At 43.8% G+C, this 24,676-nt stretch overlaps 1 protein-coding gene across 1 annotated transcript in view; it reads right to left on the bottom strand.

Moving 5' to 3' along the window:
* The window catches only part of erap1b (endoplasmic reticulum aminopeptidase 1b), a 106,214-nt gene extending 82,196 nt beyond the window's left edge, over nt 1-24,018 (bottom strand). Inside the window, exons 1-4 of the mRNA XM_084308973.1 lie at nt 23,776-24,018; nt 17,839-18,361; nt 15,037-15,175; nt 6,399-6,533 (exon numbers count right to left, since the gene is read on the bottom strand). Coding sequence (XP_084165099.1) covers nt 6,399-6,533; nt 15,037-15,175; nt 17,839-18,329 — 765 coding nt within the window. The 5' untranslated portion in view covers nt 18,330-18,361; nt 23,776-24,018. The remainder of the gene's footprint in view (nt 1-6,398; nt 6,534-15,036; nt 15,176-17,838; nt 18,362-23,775) is intronic.
* Between the last annotated feature and the right edge of the window lie 658 nt (nt 24,019-24,676).

The raw sequence follows: 24,676 nt of genomic DNA, 5'->3' as shown, positions 1-24,676 counted from the left end.
CCACCGGATTGCCCAACCTGAGCTTTGTAATCCTACTCGTCCTATGCTAATTGCCATAGGATCTAACATTTTCATTCTAATTCAATAGAATGTCGCTTTTGGTCTTGCGCCTTCCCTTAATGTAGTAAAATATTATGAAAAAAAAAAAAAAATACATTCATTGATATATTCATTTGAACCTTCTACTAACTTATGTAGGAAACATCAGAAAAAGGAAAAGATTGTAGACAAACACTAACACCTTAAAATGAAGAAAAATAGAAAAGAACAATGTAAGATAAAAAAAGGGAGTGAGAGCTAAAATAAAACTCAACGTGGAGAAACCACTAGAATAAAATTGAATACATAGATAAAAGAGAAAAACAGAGACTTTTAGAGCTACATTGTGCCAATCAGCGTTTCCGTTAGCCGGTAATTACCGGTATTTGTCCGGCAAAATCTCTTGAAGTCCGACATATTTAATTTCTCCGGTCTTAATGTCCGGTCTTAATAATTCCCTGAGTCTAAGCACAATTTGATTATTTGAATTGTATTAAAATAGGCTAAAATTAAATAGCCTATGCGATGAACGAAACGATCATTACATTTGTTTCCTCGTTGCTTCTAATAATGACAACGACGTTGTCAGCGAGAGCTTTAAAAACGTAGGTCTCGGTTCGCTTCATCGGACCAAACGCGAACCAAATATAGGAAGTGATTATTATTACCACTGCTCGCAGCACTCACTGCAAAACAAGCACACTGCATCTAATCTCTCTATCTATCTATCTATCTATCTCTCTATCTATCTATCTATCTATCTATCTATGTCTGTGCATCTTGGGAAGAAGGAAGAAAAAACGCGGCTTATTATTATTACCGAGGCGCGCGGCTTATTATATTATTAAAACGGCTACTTGTGGGCACTCATAAAAACACCGTGGTCTACAAGTTGTTTAGCGAGAGGATGGTGGTAATAATGTGCTTCAATAGAACAATGGATCAATGCCATGTCAAAACTCGGCTCCGCTGATCTGGGCTCCGCAGTACACACACAGACACACACACACGCGCGCGCGCACACACAGGATCGCAGCCACACACACATTTCCACTGTCCAATAGACAAGCGCCCTTTTCGACCGCGTGACATTGAGGTGGAGAGAGTAGTCACGCAAACCACGATAATGTTGCCGTGTCTCTGCTTTCTCAGTTCTTCGCTTGATATAATTAATACAAATGTCCAATATAACGGAATTCGTTAGCTCATAAAAATGTGATTATAACAGACTGCTGTTTATTGTCGGGCCGACTGCCCACAGACGCGGTCTATTTTATTTCAAGTCAGCAGCAGCACGGAGACGGAGTATCGAGGGACTTATTTTATTTGGAATATATTAATGACTGTATACGCAAAAGTAGCCTAGTTTTAAGTAATAATATTATAAATCTACATGCCTTGAGGATGACATTCTTTATATAGCCTGCCTATCTCAATTGTTTTAAAGCTCAATAAACTATGACCGGAATTAATCTCATTTGTCCGGTAGTTGAAATCTTGCAGGTCACGGAGACCGGCAACAATTTTTTCTAACGGAAACCCTGGTGCCAATCTCTAAATCAGTGGAGTGATTATTTAAATTATTAGAATAACCTTGTTGTGCTCATACATTTAGATGTGGCTGATTTTTTTTAAAGCCTTATCAAGGCCTGAATAAACTTCAGTCAATTGATCATGCTTATACACACCGGATGTTAATGTTAAAGTTGCAGGCCTTCGTTGTAATGGTGCATTATATTCTAGAAGGTTGTAGAATACCCTAGTATATACAAACAGACTGCTGTTATGTTCCAGAATGATCTTCCTACCCAGGGTTCTTGACTACTTGTATTTTCGGGATATTCCTTAGTGTCCCAGAGCAGTCGAGCGATGAGCCCAGAATATTCCAGATTGTTCACAGTGTCATTGATATATTCTTGTCTCCACGGAGACCAGAAGTCTGTAAATATAATGCATTACGAACCATATTATAAGCCTTGTGCCTTGGTGTTGCCGGCATGCATATCATCTGCTACTTTTGTTGAGTCGTGGTAAAGTCATTCTAATACTGAAATACAAAGAGAAAGAGAGAGATGAGTGGGCTTATCTGGTGCGAGACAGTGTTGCGTTCTGCCCTGGGGGACCTGCTCCATGTAGATTCAAGTATTCCTCGGCGTCTTTAGGCGTGCGTAATCCTTCCCTCCGGCCGTCTTTTCCCACGATCGATAATAGTGCCGGGTATATTAGCCTTGGTCTGTGGCCACACTTGAACAATTGCTGCATCACCTCCTTGTAGGGGAAACGCTGAGCGATGGCCTCTTTGCATAGATCTTCGTAGATGAATATTGAATTTTCATCATATTTCAGTTTACCCCTTTGGTTGCGTGCAACTCTGATGATGTCATCTCTTATTGCCGTCTTGCGCAGAGTAACAATGATGACTCTTGGAACGTTGCCTCTTTGTTCACGAGTACCGATTCTGTAACATTGGTCCACTATCGGCTCTGTGGTTAGAATGTTGTTACCCAAAATCTCTGCTAACACTGTTGGGAACTTGTCGTCTGTGCAATTGACTGATTCATCAAGTCCCACAATGCGGATATTATTTCGCCTGTAGTAACGTTGGGTCTCGAGCAGCCTCTCCATCGCTTCATCTCTGACTTCTTGTATTTTTATCCGACATGCTTCTTCCACCTTTTTTATCTCCTTCGTTAACTCTGTCAATCCCTCGTTGACGTTCTTCTCGTTCTCTTTGACTACCCGTGTAATTTCTGTCACCGTATTCTCCACTGTCGTGATTTGCACGGACTGTACAGCGACCGCTTTCATAACTTCTTCTAATTTAGCATCGATGTGTTCGAATTTAGTATCGATGTGTGCGACGTGTAATTTGAAAGCGACCATCTGTTCTTTCATCAGGATAGTCAGAGAGTTGAAGTCGGGTTGAGTAATTGCACTGCCTGTGTCAGTTGATATTGTAGGTGCAGTGATGGGAGCGATGGATTTGTTGGCTATTATCTTCTCAAAATCCTCTGCTTTGTCCCTCACGGTACTTTTTCCTGTCGTTCCCGTTATGTTGTCCTCTATTGTCTCCCTCTCGGAGCCAGTCGTCGATGGTCCCGGTATATTCTCTTCGGAGGTTGTCAACAACGGATCTGCCGCCGCTTCGCCTGTTGTTTTTCTTGAACGCGTCTCAATCGTCGCCGTTGGATTTGCTGCTTCGTGTTTCTTTCCAACCTTTTTCTTATCCTTACCATCCATGTTGAGTCTTTATGTCTTTTGATATAGTTAGTAGAAGTTCCTATTAATACATACGATGTGGTTTAATCTCATTGGTATTTGTTAAAATAATGTTTTTGAACGAAATTAACGTTGACGGGAGCGGAGCTGTTACCAAACGCGTGCGCTACATATTGTAGCTAAACCGGAAGTCGGAAGCAATACAATCATACAGTTTTCATACAAAATCATAAATAGAGTTCTACCATGGGCAAAAGGAGCAGGAAGAAGAATAAATCTTATGGTTACCTGCCCCCTATTTTTAAACTAAACAAGTATCAGTATCAGTTTAATTTTTTTTCATTTCAAACCATACAACCTATACAATACAAGACAACCACAAAACAACACTACAACCACCACAAAACAATAGACAACAGCAACAACAGACACCACCCATGGTCCGAAAAGTGGGATGGAAGAAGCCAATCCTGTGAACTTCCATTCCCCACACCCCGGCCATCACCCTCTACATACAACATGTAACACAGCTCCGCTTCCCACATCCCCCGACATCTCAACAAGACACACATGAGTCTGACCAGTCAATACATATTTTATATACATACTCCTTTTAATGCCAAACATCATGTTCACCCTCCTCCTTATACCTAAGGTCGCTTATAGGGGAAGAGATAACAAACAGACTGTAGCTAAGGGGCTACACAACCCTGACTGTATTTAAATAATGAGCTTGTCAAATACTAAATGATATATTAACCAATATTAAATGTACAAAACATGGCGGACACTCTTATTAACCCTTTCTCTGCCACGCTTATATCCATCCTTGTAGCCAGTCTGCCAGCTCTATTTGTCTATGGAGATGTTCACCTACTTTGCAGGGCTATAACTTTTTAAATTGTATTGCTAAATTGACATTACTATGGCCCATTCAACATCGATTAGCTATCGTTCAGGATGTAGGAACGTTTTACTTTTTCATTCACACATTCATACAAAAATACGGTCTAGAGTATAAATATGTTTTTATCGTTTTGATCTATGCGATCCATTTCCAGGTTGTATAATACTATATACGTCCAAATAATGTTGTTTATTGAGTTATGGAAACGGATCGCTATCCAGTGTGTCAAGATGGAGTCCCGCGAGCGATAGCGAGTGGCGGACGGAATAGGGGGGACACCAAGCACTTCCGGCCTGGCAACTCGCCAATCGGCCACCAGGTGGCGGTATTGAAGCGTTGGAGAGTTGAGCGGAGTCCTACAGCACCAGTCAAGGATCCGTGGGTGAAATATGAATACCATGACAGAAATTTGAAATATTGATCTCAAAGACGCTGTAAAACGTCATTGGCAGATTACGCATGGCGAGGAATGACGTCTTAACACGTCATCGGCGGAGAAAGAGTTAACTGGAGGGGACAGGGGTACCAAGTTGAATTATTACATTTAATTTATAACATAAAAACACACATGTAACATATCACATAATATCCTGTGGTCACATTAATATCCTGGGGCTAATCAAATTTACATGCAACCAGTCGGGTAGTGGCTGGATAGAGGGGGTCTCGTACGGACCGGGTTCCTATAGAGGGGGTCTCGTACGGACCGGGTTCCTATAGTCCAAAACGCTGCTCTTCGGTGTTGGAGTCAGGGTTTCCGTTAGAATTTTTTTTTGCAGGTCTGAGTGTCCGGTAGATTTCAATCTACCGGACAAATGGGATAAATTCCGGTCAGAGTTTATTGAGCTTAAAAACAATTGATAGACATATATAAAGAATGACATCATCAAGGCATTTATAATATTTTAACTTAAAACTAGGCTACTTTTGCGTATCAGTCATTAATATATTCCAAATAAAATAAGTCCCTCGAGACTTCGTGCTGCTGCTGCCGACTTGAGGTGTCGGTGGGCAGTCTGCCCGACCTTAATAAACAGCAGTCTGTTATAATCACATTTTTATGAGCTAACTAATTCCGTTATATTGGACATTTGTATTAATTATATCAAGCGAAGAACTGAGAAATTTGGCACCGCTGTGTCAGCGCGAGCTGGCTGCTGATATATTTACGTGAAGCATGGAGCACTTGGAGCAGGCAGAGCAGAGCAGTGGTGTCAGCAGCGCCCCCACCCAACAGCTGAATTGCCAATGGCTGAATTGGAGTACTGCACCCTGCCAAGCCATGCTTCACGTAAATATATCAGCAGCCAGCTCGCGCTGACAGCAGGATGTCATTATTAGACCGGCTGCTTGGTGAGATTGTTTCGTTCATCGCATAGGCTATATAATTTTAGCCTATTTTAATACAATTCAAATAATCTAATTGTGTTTAGAGGGAATTATTTTCACCAGACATTATGACCGGAGAGATTAAATATGTCGGACTTCAACAGATTTTGCCAGTCAAATACCGGTAATTACCGGCTAACGGAAACGCTGGTTGGAGTATGTCACTCCATTTCTCCTGGCTTTGGCGATATTACGATACCGCTTTTAACTGGTAATTCACTTCACCAATGTTACCATACAGCGTTGTAGCAAAAAACAACTCTCTCCTCTCTCTCTCACTTTTTCTTCCCCAACTAACGGTATCTTTCTCTCCGTTCCAATACGTAACGTGCAGGTGAGTGGCTGGCAAACTAACGGTAACTCTTCTCCGTCCCAATACGTGCAGGTGCGCGCTGTATACAGCCACTATAGCGATATATCTCTGCATGTGGCTTTATATTTGTCGCTCAAATTAGATTATGTTTATACGAGCATTAAGCCAAAGCCCACAACGTTATATAACGATATTTAAATAAGTACGATGCTCAATATCTTGATTTGATATTGTCGTTCGAGATATTCTATATTCTTTCACAGTCTGCTACAATTACTGCTGCCATGATCACCTGTTTAGAGGCTCATTTACATAGAAAGGGGAGATTTTCCGCCCATATTACCTCATTTAAATATACGCCAATTGCACGGACGCAAAGCCATATGTTACGCATGAGCAACCTAATTTCATTCATTTGAGAGCGAGATGTGCCGGCTTTGCTTCGGAAAAAACGTGCAAAGCCTCTGTGGATTCCGGCCTTGGTGTTTTGGTTATGATACCCCACCATGACGCTGCGTTCGTTCCTCTCACCTTGACGCCGTGTTGGGTGGTCTTGCTGACAGACAGCAAATCTGATACGATGTAGGCCACCAGGTAAGTGCTCATCCTCACACTGGTGTCAAAGTGGTCCTCCAGCAACCCAGCGGGTAACTCCACGGTTTTCAGCTGCCAGCAAGGCGGAGGAAGGGAATGGTAAGGGTGGAGGAAAAAGAGGTGGTAAAGGCGTAATACAATAAAACAATATAATACATACAGTATGTCCTCATTAGAGATGTTCCGATACCATTTTTTCCTTTCCGATCCGATTCCGATACCTAAGATTTGGGTATCGGCCGATACCGATACTTATCCGATACCAGTGCACACATTAAAAAAATAAAAAAATTATATAAATTATAATTTTTTATTTATTTTTTAATACAGCTACTGTTTTATATATACTGTTTTTTAGTAATAACTATAAAGTAATGGTATTTATTCAACAAGGTATAGTATAGATTAGTATTAGTATCAGTAATTGAAAACTATCTCAATGAGTTCACCCACGGAAAGGTTGTTGGCACATTAGTTCCACACGGACATTATTCGTTGCTGCACTTGCTTCCACAAGAAGGCTCCGTTTAGTAGCAGAGGCTCTGTTGTTGTGATTTTTGCACAATAAATATTCAACATTCTCTTTTGAGACTCCGCCTCAGACTCTTATCATTTGGCACTAAAAGCTAAACATTGTCGCCGATATGGCTGTCCGCAACATGTCATTAATTGTGTACGCGACGTGCAATTGTGCAATGACGACGTTACCGTGAGCTACCGGTATATGGAAAGACTGTAACGTTACTGGTGACATTGTGATTTAACTTGGAATACTCCTTTGCCAACTTGCTGTACTTATTGCTGGATTATGAATAGCCCCAACTTTAGCCAAGGTAACGTTATGGCTAAACCTTTAACGTTAGTTAATGTTAGCTTTCGGTTAGCTGTTCAGCTAATGCTAATAACATCAGAGCTCTCCGTCAACAGCGCTCTGCCGGGACGATGGCATTTTAAGAAAGTATCTGCTCTGCTGTTAAAATGACAAATGGCAATTGACACTTTAATTCACGGTCGATTAAGCACACGTTTGTTTTATAATGCTCACTCAGCGAGTAGGGTATATCTACAGAGCCCAACGTCCGCAGTGTTGTTGATAAATTACGTCATATGGTATCGGAGCGCAACATTAGAGGGTACTCGCCGATACCGATACCAGCATTTTAGGCAGTATCGGCGGCATTTCCGATACTGGTATCGGTATCGGAACAACTCTAGTCCTCATGCTATAGTGGGTCATAAATAGTTTCCCCCAATGAAGGAAGGACGTATGGCATGTACACATATGTTTTATGTTGTCTCTTGTGGCCTTTGAAGAATATGGGTAGGTGTGTATGTAGACATGTGCAGGTATATATGTTTTTATTACATGGCGTTTTAACATTCGCCAAAATGCTTGATTGTGATTGGTCAATAGCGCTCGGTTGCCCCTAACAGCGGTAAATTATTTCTCGATAATTCACTGCTGCTATGGGCAACGCACAATAATGACCGCTGTTAGGGGCAACAGAGCGCTATTGACCAATCACAATCAAGCATTTTGATCGCAGTCACGAAAGCTAAGCTTTACCATTATGCACAGCTGCACTACATCAGGTGCAATCAAGTCCACACCTGCCGGCGATGACAGAGGAGCAACAGAACAACTGCGTCTGCATTTGATCTCGTCTTGTCGATGGTGTAAAATGAATTACGTATATTGTCAGTAAGTTAGCCCTGTAATAAGCGGGATAATGTATAGCTATACTCGGTCATTGTCGCAAAATAATTGACCTTCACTGCGTTTAGAACACCTCGGCTGCGCCTAGGTGTTCCAGAACGCAGTGTCGGTCAATTATTTTGCGACAATGACCTCGTAGCTATACATTATCCCTTACATAGTGTATAGTAATGCATGTATGTAAATGTAAAAAAAGAAAAAGAAAAAACAACAAAATAAACGTAAGTCTTCAGGGGTAGGGCCCAACAAGCCTAGTGCTTCTCCCTAGCTATTTTCGGACAATTGGACAATGCTACAATAGCAGCTGGTAAAACTTTGGCGATTTATGGAATGACCATTATGTGTCCAATATCCGATTTTTATTTTTTTACTGAACTGAAGCTAGAGTCCCTCATTGGAACTGATCACTTTAAAGAAAGAATGGACACCTTCTTGCCATGGAGTGCTCATGTTTTTAATATTGTTTGTTTGTCTCTTTTATAAATAAGAACCAAAAATATGTTGACGGCATCTGTAGCTTTGTTTATTCACTGTGTCCATGGAAAAACTATGATGAATGCAGCTATAAAGGTATGGTTTCCTTACGCAGAAAATATAGAAATGTGAAGATATGTTCTCTATGATTTAGTACAGTATTTGTGTGCTCTCACCATCTTGTTTTTATATATATAATTTATATATATTTCTTTTTCAGAATATTAGTCTAAAAATACATACCTAAGTAAATGGAATATTGCTCCACTTCTACACGGTCCATTTGCATGTTCTTGGTATCTAGGGACATCTATGAATCTCAGGGAATGTATTCCCAGTGTCAGAAATAGTGTGTCTGTTACTAGGCTTGAGTAAATTGTAATGAACCAATTATTTTCTTTTCATCTTTGACGTTGAATAACACCATGCTAACATTGACCAAACGTGAAAAATTGCCACTGAGCTCATTCAGCACCTTCTTGAGATCAAGTGTACAAAACATCTAAGCAAATGAATAAAGGGCAGATGATTTACAGGGGGTTTTGTAGATACAGTACTGAATTTTGCCATCCGGAATTCCGGACACATGCAATTTGAAATATGAATATAAGGCCTATAAATGACCTCAATCTGGATTTAGTACCACCAGGCTCCGTTACAGGGCAGGAAAGAGAGCGTCGAGCACAACCCCTCTGAGCCAATGGAACTTGACCGGTCTCACCTCCATCCCAACGAACGCCTCCACAGGCTCAAAACGGGGGCATGTATTTACTGCGGTCAGCTCGGCCACTTCCTCGTTTCATGCCCGCTTCGCCCAAACGGCGGGGCTCGACAGTAATGCTGGGCGCATGTTCGAGCCTAAATTATGTACCCAGCTCCGGTCCCAATATGCAATTCAGTGCCACGCTGTGTTGGAATGGCCAGTCGCTTCTCCTGTCCGCGCTGGTTGATTCAGGCGCTGACGAGAACCTCATCAACGCTGGCGTTGTGTCCCGCTTCCGTATTGCTACCGACACTTTGCCTATCCCCCGCGACGCCCACGGTCTAAATGGGAGGCTACTCTCACGGATAACTCGCCACACCAAGCCACTCCGCCTGCTGCTCTCAGGGAATCACAACAAGGTTATTAGTTTTCACGTCACTAATTCCCCCCATAACCCTATTGTACTCGGCATGCCTTGGTTGAAGTTACACAACCCAGTGATAAACTGGCCAGCTGGTTCGGTCGTGAGCTGGAGTGCTCACTGCCACGCTACCTGCCTATGGTCTGCTTGGCCGCCACTGGAGGTCGCTGGTTCTCACGTTCCCAACAAACCCATTGCCTTTCCGCTATCCCTCCAATTTATCATGATCTAGAGGCTGTTTTTAGTAAACAGCATGCTCTCTCCTTGCCACCCCATCGCCTGTACGACTGTGCCATTGACCTGCTCCCCGCTAGTCGCCTGTTCAATCTCTCGCGCCCGGAGAGGGAGTCCATGGAGAAATACGTCCACGAGTCCCTGGCCTCGGGCATTATCACCCCCTCCTCCTCTCCTGTCGGCGCTGGTTTCTTTTTCATTTTCCAAGAAGGATGGCTCCCTTCGCCCCTGTATTGACTACCGTGGCCTCAACAACATCATGATCAAGAACAAGTACCCCCTGCCGTTAATTAACTCTGCTTTTGAACCCCTGCAAGGTGCCACCATTTTTACGAAGCGGAACCTCAGGAATGCCCATCACCTCGTCCGTGTCCGGGAATGGAAGACAGCCTTTAAGACCCCGCTCGGTCACTTCGAGTACAAGGTAATGCCCTTTGGGCTGACCAACGCCCCTGCTGTCTTCCAGGCCGTTGTCAATGACGTTCTCCGTGATGTCCTTAACCACTCTGTTTTTGTTTATTTGGATGACATTCTGATTTTTTCCCGCTCTATGGAAGAGCACATCCAGCATGTCCGCCGGGTCCTCCAACGCCTGCTGGAGAACAAGTTGTTCGTCAAGGCGGAGAAGTGCGAGTTCCACGTCTCCTCCATCGGGTTCCTCGGCTACATAATAGAGGGCGGCCAGATCCGGGCGGACCCCGAGAAAATCAAGGCAGTGTCAGACTGGCCCAAACCCACCAACGTCAAGCAGCTCCAACGCTTCCTGGGATTTGCTAACTTCTATCGGCGAACGGGGCGGCTAAGTGGCGCAGTGAGCAAGGCGCTCGCCACTAATGCAGGAGATGCTGGGTTCGAGCCCAGCTCTCTGCATTGCTACCAGCTTGGCTGGACGTTCATACTAACGCAATTGGCAGTGTTAGGGGTGGGAAGCTGGTGGGTGGGGATCGGACGTTGTGGACAGCAACTCCTACAGGTCGGTTGGTGCGCCTGCGCAGCAGAATCAGGAAGCAACGGGGGCGGCGTGTCCCTCCCACGCAGACCCTTGCCGCTGAGAGATCGCGCTGTGCAGGTGAAAAGATGCGACAGCTGCCTCCTCGTGTACCGGAGGGGACACGTGATGCAAGGCTTCGTCCACATTGCAGCCGGCCTGTGGGAGGCATGGCCTAACAGCGTTCGAGACAGGGGAGGGTAGAATTGGACAATACGAAATGGGATGGGAGAAAAATAGAAAATGGGAGAAAAAGTAGATAAAAATAAAAACTTCTATCGCCGTTTCATCAGGGACTACAGCCGGGTCGGCTTCACCTCCGCGTCCATCCTCGTCCAGCCGGACACGTCCCGCCAGTTCGTGGTGGAGGTGGATACCTCAAGTACCGGGGTGGGGGCGGTCCTCTCCCAGCGCTCCGCTCTCGACCAGAGACTACACCCCTGCGCCTTCTTCTCTCGCCGCCTGACCCCGGCGGAGGTCAACCTGGAGCTCCTGGCAGTCAAGCTGGCCTTGGAGGAATGGAGGCACTGGCTGGAGGGCTCAGAGATCCCCTTCCTGGTCTGGACGAACCATAAGAACCTCGTCTACGTCCAGACGGCCAAGCGCCTGAACTCCCGCCAGGCCCGCTGGGCGCTGTTCTTCGGCCGGTTCAATTTCACCCTGACCTACAGGCCAGGCTCCAAGAACATTAAGCCGGACGCCCTCTCCCGGCAGTTTGTCCCCGAAGGGGGCCCCTCACACCCTGACACCATCCTCCCCTCCTCCTGCTTGGTGGTTTCCCGCTACCTGAGAGATCCAGTCAGTCGTCCGAGAGGCCCAGCATGCCCAGCCTGATCCAGGTAAAGGCCCACCTAACCAGCTTTTTGTCCCCGACCTTGTCTGCTCCCAGGTGGTCCAGTGGATCCACGCCTCCCGGTTCGCCTGTCATCCTGGGGTCGACCGTACCCTGTCCCTACTGAAGCGGCACTTCTGGTGGGTCTCCATGAGGGAAGACACCCGCGCCTTCGTCCTTGCCTGCACCGTCTGTGCTTGTGGGAAGGCTTCCCACTGACCACCTGCCGGGCTCCTCCGTCCGCTGCCTGTTCCTGGCCGGCCCTGGTCACACGTCGCCCTGGACTTCGTCACCGGTCTGCCTCCCTCACACGGTAACAGTCATTCTCACCATTGTCGATCGGTTCTCGAAGGCCGTTCACTTTGTCGCTCTCCCCAAACGTCCCTCTGCTTCAGAGACTGCAGACCTGATGGTGCTCCACGTCTTCCGCCTCCACGGGATCCCGGTGGACATCGTCTCCGACAGAGGGCCTCAGTTCATCTCCCAGGTCTGGAAGGCCTTCTGTCGGGCCCTGGGGGCCACGGTCAGCCTCTCCTCCGGATACTAGCCGCAGACCAATGGCCAGTCGGAGCGGGCCAACCAGGACCTGGGGTCCGCCCTCCGCTGCGTCATGACCCGGGACCCCTCTGGCTGGAGCGCCTTCCTGCCATGGATCGAGTACGCCCACAACTCCTTGTCCTCCGCTGCCACAGGTCAGTCCCCCTTCGAGTCTTCTCTGGGCTACCAGCCTCCACTGTTCCCTACCCAGGAGGAGATCTCAGTTCCCTCGGTGCAGGCGCTCCGCTGACCAGAATCGCCGTTTTGCCGACCGCCACCGGACCCCGACTATCAACCAGGTCAGATGGTTTGGCTCTCGTCTCGGGACCTGCCTCTAAAATCAGTTTCCCGGAAACTCACCCCCTGTTTTGTTGGCCCTTACAAAATTCTGTCTGTCATTAACCCCTCTGTCGTCAGACTCCAGTTTCCCTCCCATATGCGCATTCACTCCTCATTCCATGTCTCCCAGCTGAAGCCGGTGGTCTCCAGTCCTCTGTCTCCCCCAGCTCCGGAACCCCCTCCGCTGATCATAGATGACCATCCTGCCAACACCGTCCGGCAGTTACTGGACATGCGTCGTCGCGGTCGTGGCTTCCAGTACCTGGTGGAATGGGAGGGCTACGGCCCGGAGGAGCGCAGCTGGGTCTCCTGCCAGATGGTCCTGTGTCCTGACCTCATCCGGGACTTCCATCGGGCCAACCCTGGCAAGCCTGGAGGGTCGCCAGGAGGCGCCCGTAGAGGGGGGGGGTCCTGTCATAATCACGGCGAGAGCCTTCCTCACCCCTCCTCCTTCCACACCATCACGGCGAAAGCCTTCCTCACCCCTCATCCTTCCACACCCTTATATGGGCAGCATCCGACCCCAGCATTCCCACGCTGCCAGAGGGACATCAATCAGCACGGCTGTGAGGGATTCCCTCATCAACAAACCCCTACATCAGCCCATGGATCCTGCTCTCCCTCGTCGCAGTGTTAACCTAACAACCTAGGTACGACGACGCACACTAGCCTTGCTACTCTATCCTTGTTGCCTGCTTTGTCCTAATATTTGTTCTCCCTGTGCCCAGGACCACCGCTCCCGAGACACCACCCGCCTGGACGCTCCTGTGCTGCACGAGGAGTGCACCTGCTCGCGTCTATTTGTACATTCCTGTACTGTCAAACCTGTCTGCTTGGTGCCTACAATTAAAACCAACCTAAAACGCTCCATTCTCTCTCCTCCTGTGTTCTGCTATTGGGCTCCGCCACTGCTGCCCTAACAATTCCAACATTAAACAACAAAAAAGAAGATACAAAATGTATGTTTCAAATTGAATAATTAAGTCTAGGTAAGTAATTAATTAAACTAATCAATGATAGCATAAAGAATCTGGAAATATATTTTTTTCTTTAAAATATATCCCAGGGACATGAAAATGCCCAAAATCAAATATTCACCCAGCTACGAATGAATCTCCAAAAATAAACCGTTCAATCATACCAAAATCGGCCGGAGAAGTTTGTAAGTCGAGTTACAAAGAAATTTGTTCGTAACTTTCTCGTAAGTCCGTTCGAGCAATAGGTCCATTGACAATACATTTTGCAATGGTAACAATAACAATAACATTTTCTTAACACATTCGGAGATATCCCGGGTTAACTCGCCATGCGTTGCGCGCCAGCCCCCGAGATATCTCGGGTTTTGGTCGTTTTTTCTTTTATTCGATATTTTTATTCATTATTCATCCACTGACCTCAGTGTTGCTATAGGAAAGGATTCTGACTGGTCGCCAAAGTGCAATACCGGCCACATCCTGCTAGGGGGCAGTGTCGCCCACCCTTTGAAACCTTATATCTCACCCTGTGTTACACTTAAATCCCTCCGGGCGCTAAATTTAGATGGAGCCGAGTAAATCGCTTCATCCGACCACTTCGAAACGCATCTGGCACACTATCCATAAATACAATTGGAATATTCTTCTTGGAATAACCCTGATCAAAGGTAAGGACTATCTGACATCAATTTCAGCTTGATCCAACAACGGTTTCATATCGATCCAGCTGATCAGCGTGTGTAGTGTTCAACATGAATGCCGTTACTGGCCATCAAAGCATAAAAAAACGACCACCCCCCCTTTCATGCATTCATGATGAAACATAATACTCATTATATACATTTGATTTGGAAATAGTAGCATGTCCAGGAAAGAAACGGCAACGCGTATAGTAGAATACACGTAGCGCCCTATAACTCAGCTTTTCCGGAATTATCCCGGATCACTCCTAGACTATACTTATATTCACCACGGGATAACGCGTGAACGTATGCATGAAAAAATTATCTCTTTTTTGCATGTTCGATGGAAGAAAGTCACTGTCAATGTCAAATGACCATAATATTGTCTCCATAGCTATAATATAGAATATAGATATAGCTCTCCAAACATAGTGACGCACAGTGAAAATATGCTATGGAAACCTGGCACGTTAGCCACAAGGACCAGGCTAATGGCTGGCGCCCAATGTGTTAATTAAACATATAAATAATTACATTGTGTCTGTATCCCCCTAAATAAAACCAGACATGAGAAAGTGAAAGAAACCCCAGGAAATCCACCTGCCTCACAAGGCACATATACATATTGCCATGTCTGAAAGTAAAGTACAGTGTGATATTACAGGTTTAATACCTTGGGCATGTTAGATATGGCCATGTGTCGCGCCTCCCGGATGATCTGGATGGTGAAGTTGGCTTTGAAGGCAGGTTCATCAAAACAGGGGAAGGCCGCACGAGCACTGGTGGCTTCAAACTGGGTGGAGGCCAGAACCCTAACAGAGTAGAGGATGTTTCGGATCATGCGTAGAATGCGTGCTTAAGAGAAAGTATCATGGAAAGGCATGAGTGTTTGAAATGTTGTCACCAAAACCTGCACGGACTATAGACCTGTTCGCTGTTTACAAACATACCGTGTTCGAGCCAATCAGCAATACAAATAAATACGACGGGGCTGACCTTTGAAGCTTTTTTTGGCAATCGAAGCTTCGGGGCCGAGCTTCGATTTTAATTAATAAATAATAATAATATTAATTATAATATATATATATTTTTTTTTAATCTTATGTTGTGGGACTTGTACAGCACTTTGGTAAACTTTGTTGTTTTAAAACGTGCTCTATAAATAAAGTGGATTGGATTAATTAATTAAGTAGCCCCTTTCGTGACTGTGACGCAGCCAACAAGGTTTCACTCGGCTGCGCTGCCCGGGTGCAGTGGGGCTGCTCTCACAACCAACGACATGACATTACATAATTATGTTGCAACCTTCGTCTATCAAGCAAACAATTATATTATATTTAATTTATAATTGATCATTTATAATTATATCAGACAATGCACCTACAAAAGCAGATGATTACAATTAAATTAGCCAACTTGGTAACACATTAGTCATAGCAGCATAGGCATAGCCTTATTAATGTTTTGTGTGGCGTCGCCGTCGTGTACAACGATACTTACGTTTTTTAGGTGATTTGACAAAGTTGTTGTAGAGTTGTGATATGCCATTTTCTTCTGGCATATCTGGCACTCGGCTTTTTGGGCATTGTCTTTGCATATTTTTTTTATCCACTTTTTCTCCCATCCCAATTTTCATATCGTCCAATTCAACCCTCCCCTGTCTTCGAACGTTGTTTCTTGCCTCCCACAAGCCGGCTGCAATGTGGACTAAGTCATACATAGCACGAGTCCCCTCCGATACTCGAGGTAACAGGAGGGGAGGCATCCTGTTCGAGCCTAGTCTCCAGCATTCGTTGCGAGCGCCTTGCCCACTGCGCCACGTAGCCGCCCCTGTCTTTGCATATTTTAAAGTGTAACCACACGTCTGATGACTTCTTCGTCGACATGTTTGCTGCACATGTCGTTGTTGTTTTCAACACAGATAATATCCACGTGCTTGTTGTAGAGGTGGAGTCGAGGCGCCGCTTACTTTAGTTTCATTGGAATGGAGGCGCAAGATTTTGGAGACAAAAAAAAATATTTATACATTTTTTTTTTACTTTTTTTATGTTCGAAGCTTGTGCCATCGAACGAAGCTTCGAAGCTTCGAAGTATTTAAGACAGCCCTACGGGCTCTATGGAGAAACCATGACACTCCCCTGACTAAAAGTTGCTAAACAGCTGGATGTAATTTTGCCAAATCAGCATGGCTGTGAGTGTGAGTCTTTCACCTTTTAAATATCTAGCTTTGGCATGGATTGATTGTTTAGATAGCTAGCATGGCTAACAAATGCAAATATATTGTAGTCTGCCCCGTTGTTCTGACCAGGATTACGTTCCCTTTGCCACATTGATGTGCACTCAGAGTCTGACGTATACAGCAAACAGGTCTATAACGTATATCAAGCCAGTTAGGGTACAGACCCTCACCTGCACCTTGTGTATAACGGTTTACTTTTACTCATAGTATATATTCAGATAAAAAATATTTATTGCCTATATTTATTGTAAGTAACGTATATTATAACCGATAGGACATACCTCAACGGCACCTGTGTTTACAATGTTTATTTTTTTCATATTTTTTTATTCAGACTTAATTTGACTATTTAGTATTTACACTCTTATTTTTCTCATATTTTTTTATTCAGATTTTATTATATTGCCTATGTCTTTCTTTCTTCTATTACCCTGTCCATACCAAGGTATAAAAAAAAATATTGCTTGTTTCCTGTTGGTTGTCAGTTTGGCCATGGGTAGGTAGGGAATTTATTTAATATTTAATTTTATTTTTTTATTCTTTCCCACGGCAACTGGATATGGAATTTTTTTATTTAATTAAAATGTTCACAACAACATGGATGCATGTACTCTGCCAGCATGTTTAATATCCATAATACTAAAGGTTTGACTAAGATTTATATGAAACTTTATTCAAAAAAAATTAAAAATAAAAAGTAAAAAGTTTTTTTTTTATAATTTTTTTTTTAAACTCACAAAATATATTGGGTCGCACCTAAATCGGCAGGGTCGGTCGGCAACCGGAAACAAACCATTATTTTTTTTAGGCCCAAGGAGATCAATAAAGGAATAATATTATATCTTATCTTATAAAAACGTATTCTTGAAGATTTCCTCCCATGTCATTTTGGCAGACTTCCAGAGGATGCTTATATGTCAAGACTTACATGCCAACTAATGTCATGGTGGCCAGATTGTCACAAGTTGTGTTGGTTGATGGCTTCTTCATACTTGGAACACTGTCATGAGGAGGCCACCAACCAACACTGCTCACGACAATGAATCTGGCCACCATGACATTCAGCAGCCAGCAAGTTGATCACCTACAGTAAGCGTCCGGTGGAAGTACGACAAAGCCCGGGTCATACACCTGAAGAAGGCTGCGGACAGCAACCCCAAACAGTCACAAATATATCCCTTTCCATAATGACTGTAAATGAAATGCAAACAAGTTACTCATGAGTCATGACCTTACCTGACCTCCCCACTGCTGGTACGGTATGTGCTTTTATAGAAACCATGGAAGCTGTCAGACAAGTTGGCAGCGAACTCCAGTTGAACTTCATACCTCCTACCTTTCAACAGCACTACGTCTGACAGTAGGGCAAGCTGGTGAAACGGAGGATACTCCAAAAGCTGGAGAGGTCTTGCACCTTCAGGTGCATTGAGCAAGGCGTTGAATATTTGCATCTGTTTGCTGTGGAGAACGACGCTGCTTGTGTCTTCGTGGACTTCAAGCTGAATGCGTGCAACACCGGTGAAGTCGAGATTGGTCAAGTTGGGGTGAATAGTGAGGTCATAGTGAAGAGGAGAAACTGTTTTGGGAAGCCTCATTCGGTCCCATGGGAACGGCTGGCCGTTGGTGGCCAGGGGCGGTGCATTGGCCTCGCCATGCCCTGGTAGTTTCGCCCCTAGTGAGGGAGCACAGGGCAGCAACAGCAGCACAATGACATGGACGGCCAACATGGTTGCAGGGGGACGACTGGGACTTCACACACCTGTCACAAGATCACTAATTAAGAATGATACAATTGTTGCAAGTAGTTACAGTTGCATAGTACACCGCTAGATTATTTAGTATGAATGAATGAATGAATGAATGAATGAATGAATGAATGAATGAATGAATGAAAACTTTATTTAACAGATTGAAGAATGGGTACAATTAGTCTAGATGGAAACATAGGTCCACCTGCATAGTCTGGATTTTTTTCGCCACCTGTTTTTTCTTAATCCTTGAAGTGTCTATTTTAAGATTTTAACAGGTAACAGGTTGAAATAATGTCCCATGGGGTTTATTTTTAAAGGGCAGCAAATTAGACCCAGGCAACTACCGCCCTGTTTCTATTTTTACCTCCATCTCGAAAGTCATGGAAAAAATAGTCTACGAACAGGTCGAAAAGTACCTAGCGGGAAAAAAATCTAATCTACGAATTCCAATCTGGCTTCAGAACATCCCACTCCACTGACACATGCCTTCTCTATTTGAACGACCACATCAAACAAGAGGTGGACGCGGGCAAATACTCCGGCATGGTCATGCTGGACCTACAAAAGGCCATAAGGAAGCATACTAGGACCGCTACTGTTCCTAATTTATGCAATGACATGTCGTCAGCTTGTGACTGCAACTTGTTCTTGTTCGCGGATGACTCAGCCCTGCTGGTCTCTGACAAGAACAAGTTACAGGTTGAAAAAACCCTCAGCTCAGAACTCGGCAGAATCTGCACCTGGCTCGCTGATGACAAACTATCATTACACCTGGGTAAAACAGAGTCCATTCTCTTAATCGGATCAAATAACAAACACAGACGGCTTCTCAGTTACAGTGGGTGACAATATTGTCACAAGGAAAGATGAAATTACATACCTGTGTTCCATCCTAGAGGAAAATCTTTCCTGTGACAAAATGGCATCCAATGTAATCAAAAAAGTCAACCAACGAACTAGATTCTTGTATTGATTGATTGATTGAAAACGTTATCAGATTGCAGAATGGGTACAGTACAGTACAGCTCAATACATACAATTGTTAAGGGGATGCAGACCAGAGAAAGACTTTCGTCTTGTTTACATCAGGGTCCCCCATTTTCAATTCATCATAACATATATGAGATACACGACATACAGATAGACAGTACTGCTACATCTATACATTTATGACATACCAGATTTGCAAATACAGTAGTTTGTGATACAAAAAGAGTATAGAAAAGAGAGTATATACATTCGACATAGAAACTGTACATTGGAGGAGGTTGGGTAGGTGGGGTGTGGGGGGGTGGGTGGGTGGGGCACTGGGGGACTGTACATTGGAGGTGGTTGGGTGGGTGGGGTGGGGGGGTTGGGTAGGTTGGGTAGGAGGGGTGGGTGGGGGACACTGTACAAGCAAAACTGTACATTGGAATATTGACAAAACCATACTTGGTCATTTACTGTACATTGGAGGGGGTTGGGTTTGTACCGGATCTCCTCTCTGGTAAATAAGAATACCCTGAAGACTCTGGCAGGAGCACTCATTCAAGGGTACTACGACTATGCTTGCACCTCATGGTACCAAAGCACCTCAAAGGCGCTAAAAACAAGATTACAAACATCACAAAACAAACTGGTCAGACTACTGCTTGACCTTACTCCTAGAACCCACCTCACCCCTGCTCACTTTGACTATCTACGATATAGTCCATGCCATGGGCCAGACCAGATATCGGTGGCGAAAATCGTGTAAAATGTGTGTTGTTGACTCAGGGGCGTAACTCACGCGGGGGACATTGGAAAGTGTCCCCCGCATGGTTTCAGAATGCAGTTATGTACCCCCCCCGTTTTACCGTCCAAAGAGCTGAGTCTGACTACCTGTCCTATTATTATGCAAAGAGCAGTAGATGGGGGTCGCATTCTTGCCCTGCACGGGCCAAGTACCCACTCGCTAAAGTACTCGTCTTTGCATAATAATAGCTTGGGTCTTCAGCCGAGGTGTGTGTTAAAATACGTCATCACATACGGTATAAAGAGAGATAAGATAAGACATTCAGTGCTATGTCCGTCCTCCTACCTGCGTGATTGCAACAACGAGATGGCACCGTCGCCCAAGAGGAGAAAGCTACTTCTTCAAAGCAAACTAAGTTTTGCTACGCTGTCGCCTAGAGCTAAACCAGCAGCAGTGACGACACCACCACGAAACAGGAGGGCAACGGCAAGACTGGCAAGTAACAGCATTTTAGCAGATTTTCTTTTTTTAATATAGGCCTAATGTATTTGTCCAGATTGACTAAGCTATAGCTATTTGCCTGTTTGTTTCTCTTGAAAATAATCGTGGTTCATAAGTCCATGATTGATTGATTGATTGAAAAGTTTATTAACAGATTGCAGAATGGGTACAGTACAGTACAGCTCAATACATACAATTGTTAAGAGGATGCAGACCTGAGAAAGACTTTCGTCTTGTTTCCATCAGGGTCCCCCATTTTGTACCTGTAATTAACTTTGATTAAAAGTGATTGGTGATAGATACATTAAGAGCTAAAATTGTATATTGTATAGTAGTGTTTCTCAGGAACTTAACATGTATTTTTTTTTATCATGCATATCTTGTATTACTGTGTTCATAATTGCTAATTGAAGCACCATATAATAAATGTTCTTTCACCATAAACCTTTCAAATTTGTTTATTATTTGTCACAACAGAATACTTGTTTTTTGTATGAGCTCAGTGTGTCGTTTACATGGAGAAATGGCGCCACCGCCTGGGAAAATGCGGTATTGCACCCCTGGTATTTATAAAAAAAAAAAAAAAAAAAAAAAAATCTAGGTAGAGAAGGGGGGGGGGGGGCCCTAACCGCCCCCAGCGACGTCACTCGCCACGCCCCCGAATATGTCCCCCCCACATCTACAGAGAGAGTTACGCCACTGTGTTGACTGTTCAAAGAGCTCCAGTGACCTCTATATTGGTCAGAAAGATTCACATCTTAGCTTGAATGAAAGATGACATAGTCCCCTTCAAGGTTATATCATTACAATATTGTGAAACATTGACAGATGTCCTCTACGTGAGTCTAAACAGGATATGCGCCAGCATCTGAAATGCAATTTCCTGAGGGGGTGGGTATATTTCATGACTTGATAATTATGATAAAGCTACCACTCTGGAAGGGCTATCATACAAAAATATCATCTACAGACATAGATATTTGAAAAAATGATATGTACGTTTATTCACCGAGTGGCACCGACAAGTGCATTTTTGGCCTCTGGCCCAATAGCTTAGAGTAGACGACAGCGACACAGCAACTTGCAATGGGCCTGGTCTACAAGATACACTACACCACACAGGTATCCATGTACATGTCGAAATACTTCCCAAAGGTCAGTGAATACCATGTCCACAACACCAGAGGGAGTTCCACAAATCATGTGCAACCTAGATTCGGCACAAACAAGGGACTAAACACATTTCGCAATTATGCCACAACAATGTGGAACGCCCTACCCACAGCCGTAAAAAGATGTGAATCCCTACCCACATTCAAAACCGCTCTCAAAGAGCACCTACGGGAGGCTGCAATTCGAAACTGGCCACCGTAAAGGTCCACCCCCCAAATAGACAGTCTCCTCCCCATCACATGTATATAATCTCTGTTAGGATCTATGGGTAACAGTACTGTATATATTATTTACATGTCGTATATGTTGATTGATTGAAAAGTTTATTAACAGATTGCAGAATGGGTACAGTACAGTACAGCTCAATACATACAATTGTTAAGGGGATGCAGACCAGAGAAAGACTTTCGTCTTGTTTACATCAGGGTCCCCCATTTTCAATTCATCATAACATATATGACATACATGACATACAGATAGACAGTACTGCTACATCTATACATTTATGACATACAGTATCAGATTTGCAAATACAGTACTGTTTGTGATACAAAAGTGTCCAGAAAAGGAGTGTATATACATTTGGAATACTGACAAAGCCTTACTTGGTCATTTACTGTACAACTAGGTTAGGACATTTGTAGGGGCCAGTTTCGAATTGCAGTCTCACGTAGGTGTTTTTTGAGAGTGTTTTTGAAAGTGGGTAGTGATTCACATTCCTTTACAGCTTTAGGTAGGGCGTTCCACATTGATGTGGCATAATTGCGAAACGTGTTTAGTCCCTTGTTTGAGCCGAATCTGGGTTTTACATGATTTGTGGAGCTCCCTCTGGTGTTGTGATCGTGGTATTCACTGACCTTTGGGAAGTATTTTGACATGTACATGGGTACCTTGGTCGCGTAGTGTATCTTGTAGACCAGGCCCATTGCAAGTTGCTGTACTCTGTCGTCTACTCTAAGCCATCCTAGGTTGTCAAAGTGGGCAGGGGTGAGGTGGGTTCTGGGAGTCAGGTCAAGTAGTAGTCTGACTAGCTTGTTTTGAGATGTTTGTAATTTGTTTTTTAGTGCCTTTGGTACCATGAGGTGCAAGCATAGTCGTAGTACCCTTGAATGAGTGCTCCTGCTAGAGTCTTCAGAGTATTCTTGTTTACCAGAGAGGAGATCCGGTACAAGAATCGCGTTCGTTGGTTGACTTTTTTTATTACATTGGATGCCATTTTGTCACAGGAAAGATTAGCCTCTAGGATGGAACCCAGGTAGGTAATTTCATCTTTCCTTGTGATAATATTGTCACCCACTGTAACCGAGAAGCCGTCGGTCTTGCTGAGTTTGTTATTTGAACCGAAGAGAATGGACTCTGTTTGCCCATGTGTAATGATAGTTTGTTGTCGGCGAGCCATATGCAGATTTTGCCTAGTTCCGAGCTGAGGGCTTTTTCAACCTGTAACTTGTTCTTGTCAGAGACCAGCAGGGCTGAGTCGTCCGCAAACAGGAACAAGTTGCAGTCACAAATGTAACAGTTATATACCTGTATGTCATGTATGTCCCTATGCCATAAATAAATGTCATGATGTCATGTATGTTGTGTATGTCATAAATGTCACTATGAATTGAAAATGGGGGACCCTGATGTAAACAAGACAAAGGTATTTCTCTGGTCTGCATCCCCTTCAATTGTGTGTATTGAGCCGTACTGTATTGTACCCATTCTGCAATCTTTTTATTTTAATTTTTTTTAGTTTTCATTCATTCATTAATTCAAGACGATAAGCTAATTTCCCAAAATGTCATTAGTTACATACATGGTTATTATTATGCATACTAAATAATCTAGCGGCTAAACCCCAATGGGAACGACTGGACCAATTATTTATTGTAAAGTGTATCATTTTGCTATTTGCAACAGTTTCACTCCATGTGTTATATTCAACCAATGGCCACTCTGCAATTACACACGTCTTTTATGGTATTATTTTTATATTTACCACGAGTTTACGGCGTTACGGTGGTGTGTGTTTATATTTCCACTTACTGTGTTCTCTCAGGCTTGTAATGTTATCCACCAAATTTTAAATCGAGAGAGAGTGCAAGTGAAAACTAACCAAGAGGAATGCATGCCGGGAGAAACCGAATAATAACATTACCGGTAGGTTATCTACTCCTCTAGATGCGTCAGCATTTGAAGACTGACAAATAACGTTACGTATATATATACGAAAGATAGCTAGGAATTGAGATGGTAAAAACACGAGTTTAATTTCGGGAGAGCATTACAATTTCCTGTCGCTTGTGCTCACCCATATACAGGAAGTCTCATTGTTTATTATGACCCACAACCACAATGCTTACAGTTTACCACTAGAGTGCGCCATTCGATCTGTCATAGCCTGAATTTAGCATGATGTGTTCTACAGGGCTACAAAACTCCCACGCCAATCCATTTGGAGGAGATTGATTGATTGATTGATTGATTGATTGATTGATTGATTGATTGATTGATTGATTGATTGATTGATTGATTGAACATTTTATTAACAGATTGCAGAATGGGTACAATACAGTACGGCTCAATACACACAATTGTTAAGGGGATGCAGACCAGAGAAAGACTTTCGTCTTGTTTACATCAGGGACCCCCATTTTCAATGCATCATAACATTTATGACATACACAACATACAGATATACAGTGGTACTGTTACATCCAGACATTTTAACAGATTGCAGAATGGGTACAATACAGTACGGCTCAATACACACAATTGTTAAGGGGATGCAGAACAGAGAAAGACTTTCGTCTTGTTTACATCAGGGACCCCCATTTTCAATGCATCATAACATTTATGACATACACAACATACAGATATACATTGGTACTGTTACATCCAGACATTTATGAGATACAAGATATACAAATATACAGACAGTACTGTT

Source organism: Notolepis coatsorum, assembly GCF_963971535.1.
Source record: "Notolepis coatsorum genome assembly, chromosome: 2".
Classification (NCBI taxonomy): Eukaryota; Metazoa; Chordata; class Actinopteri; order Aulopiformes; family Paralepididae; genus Notolepis; species Notolepis coatsorum.
The sequence above is the reverse complement of the archived record's forward strand: the minus strand, read 5'-3'. Positions and strand labels throughout refer to the sequence as shown.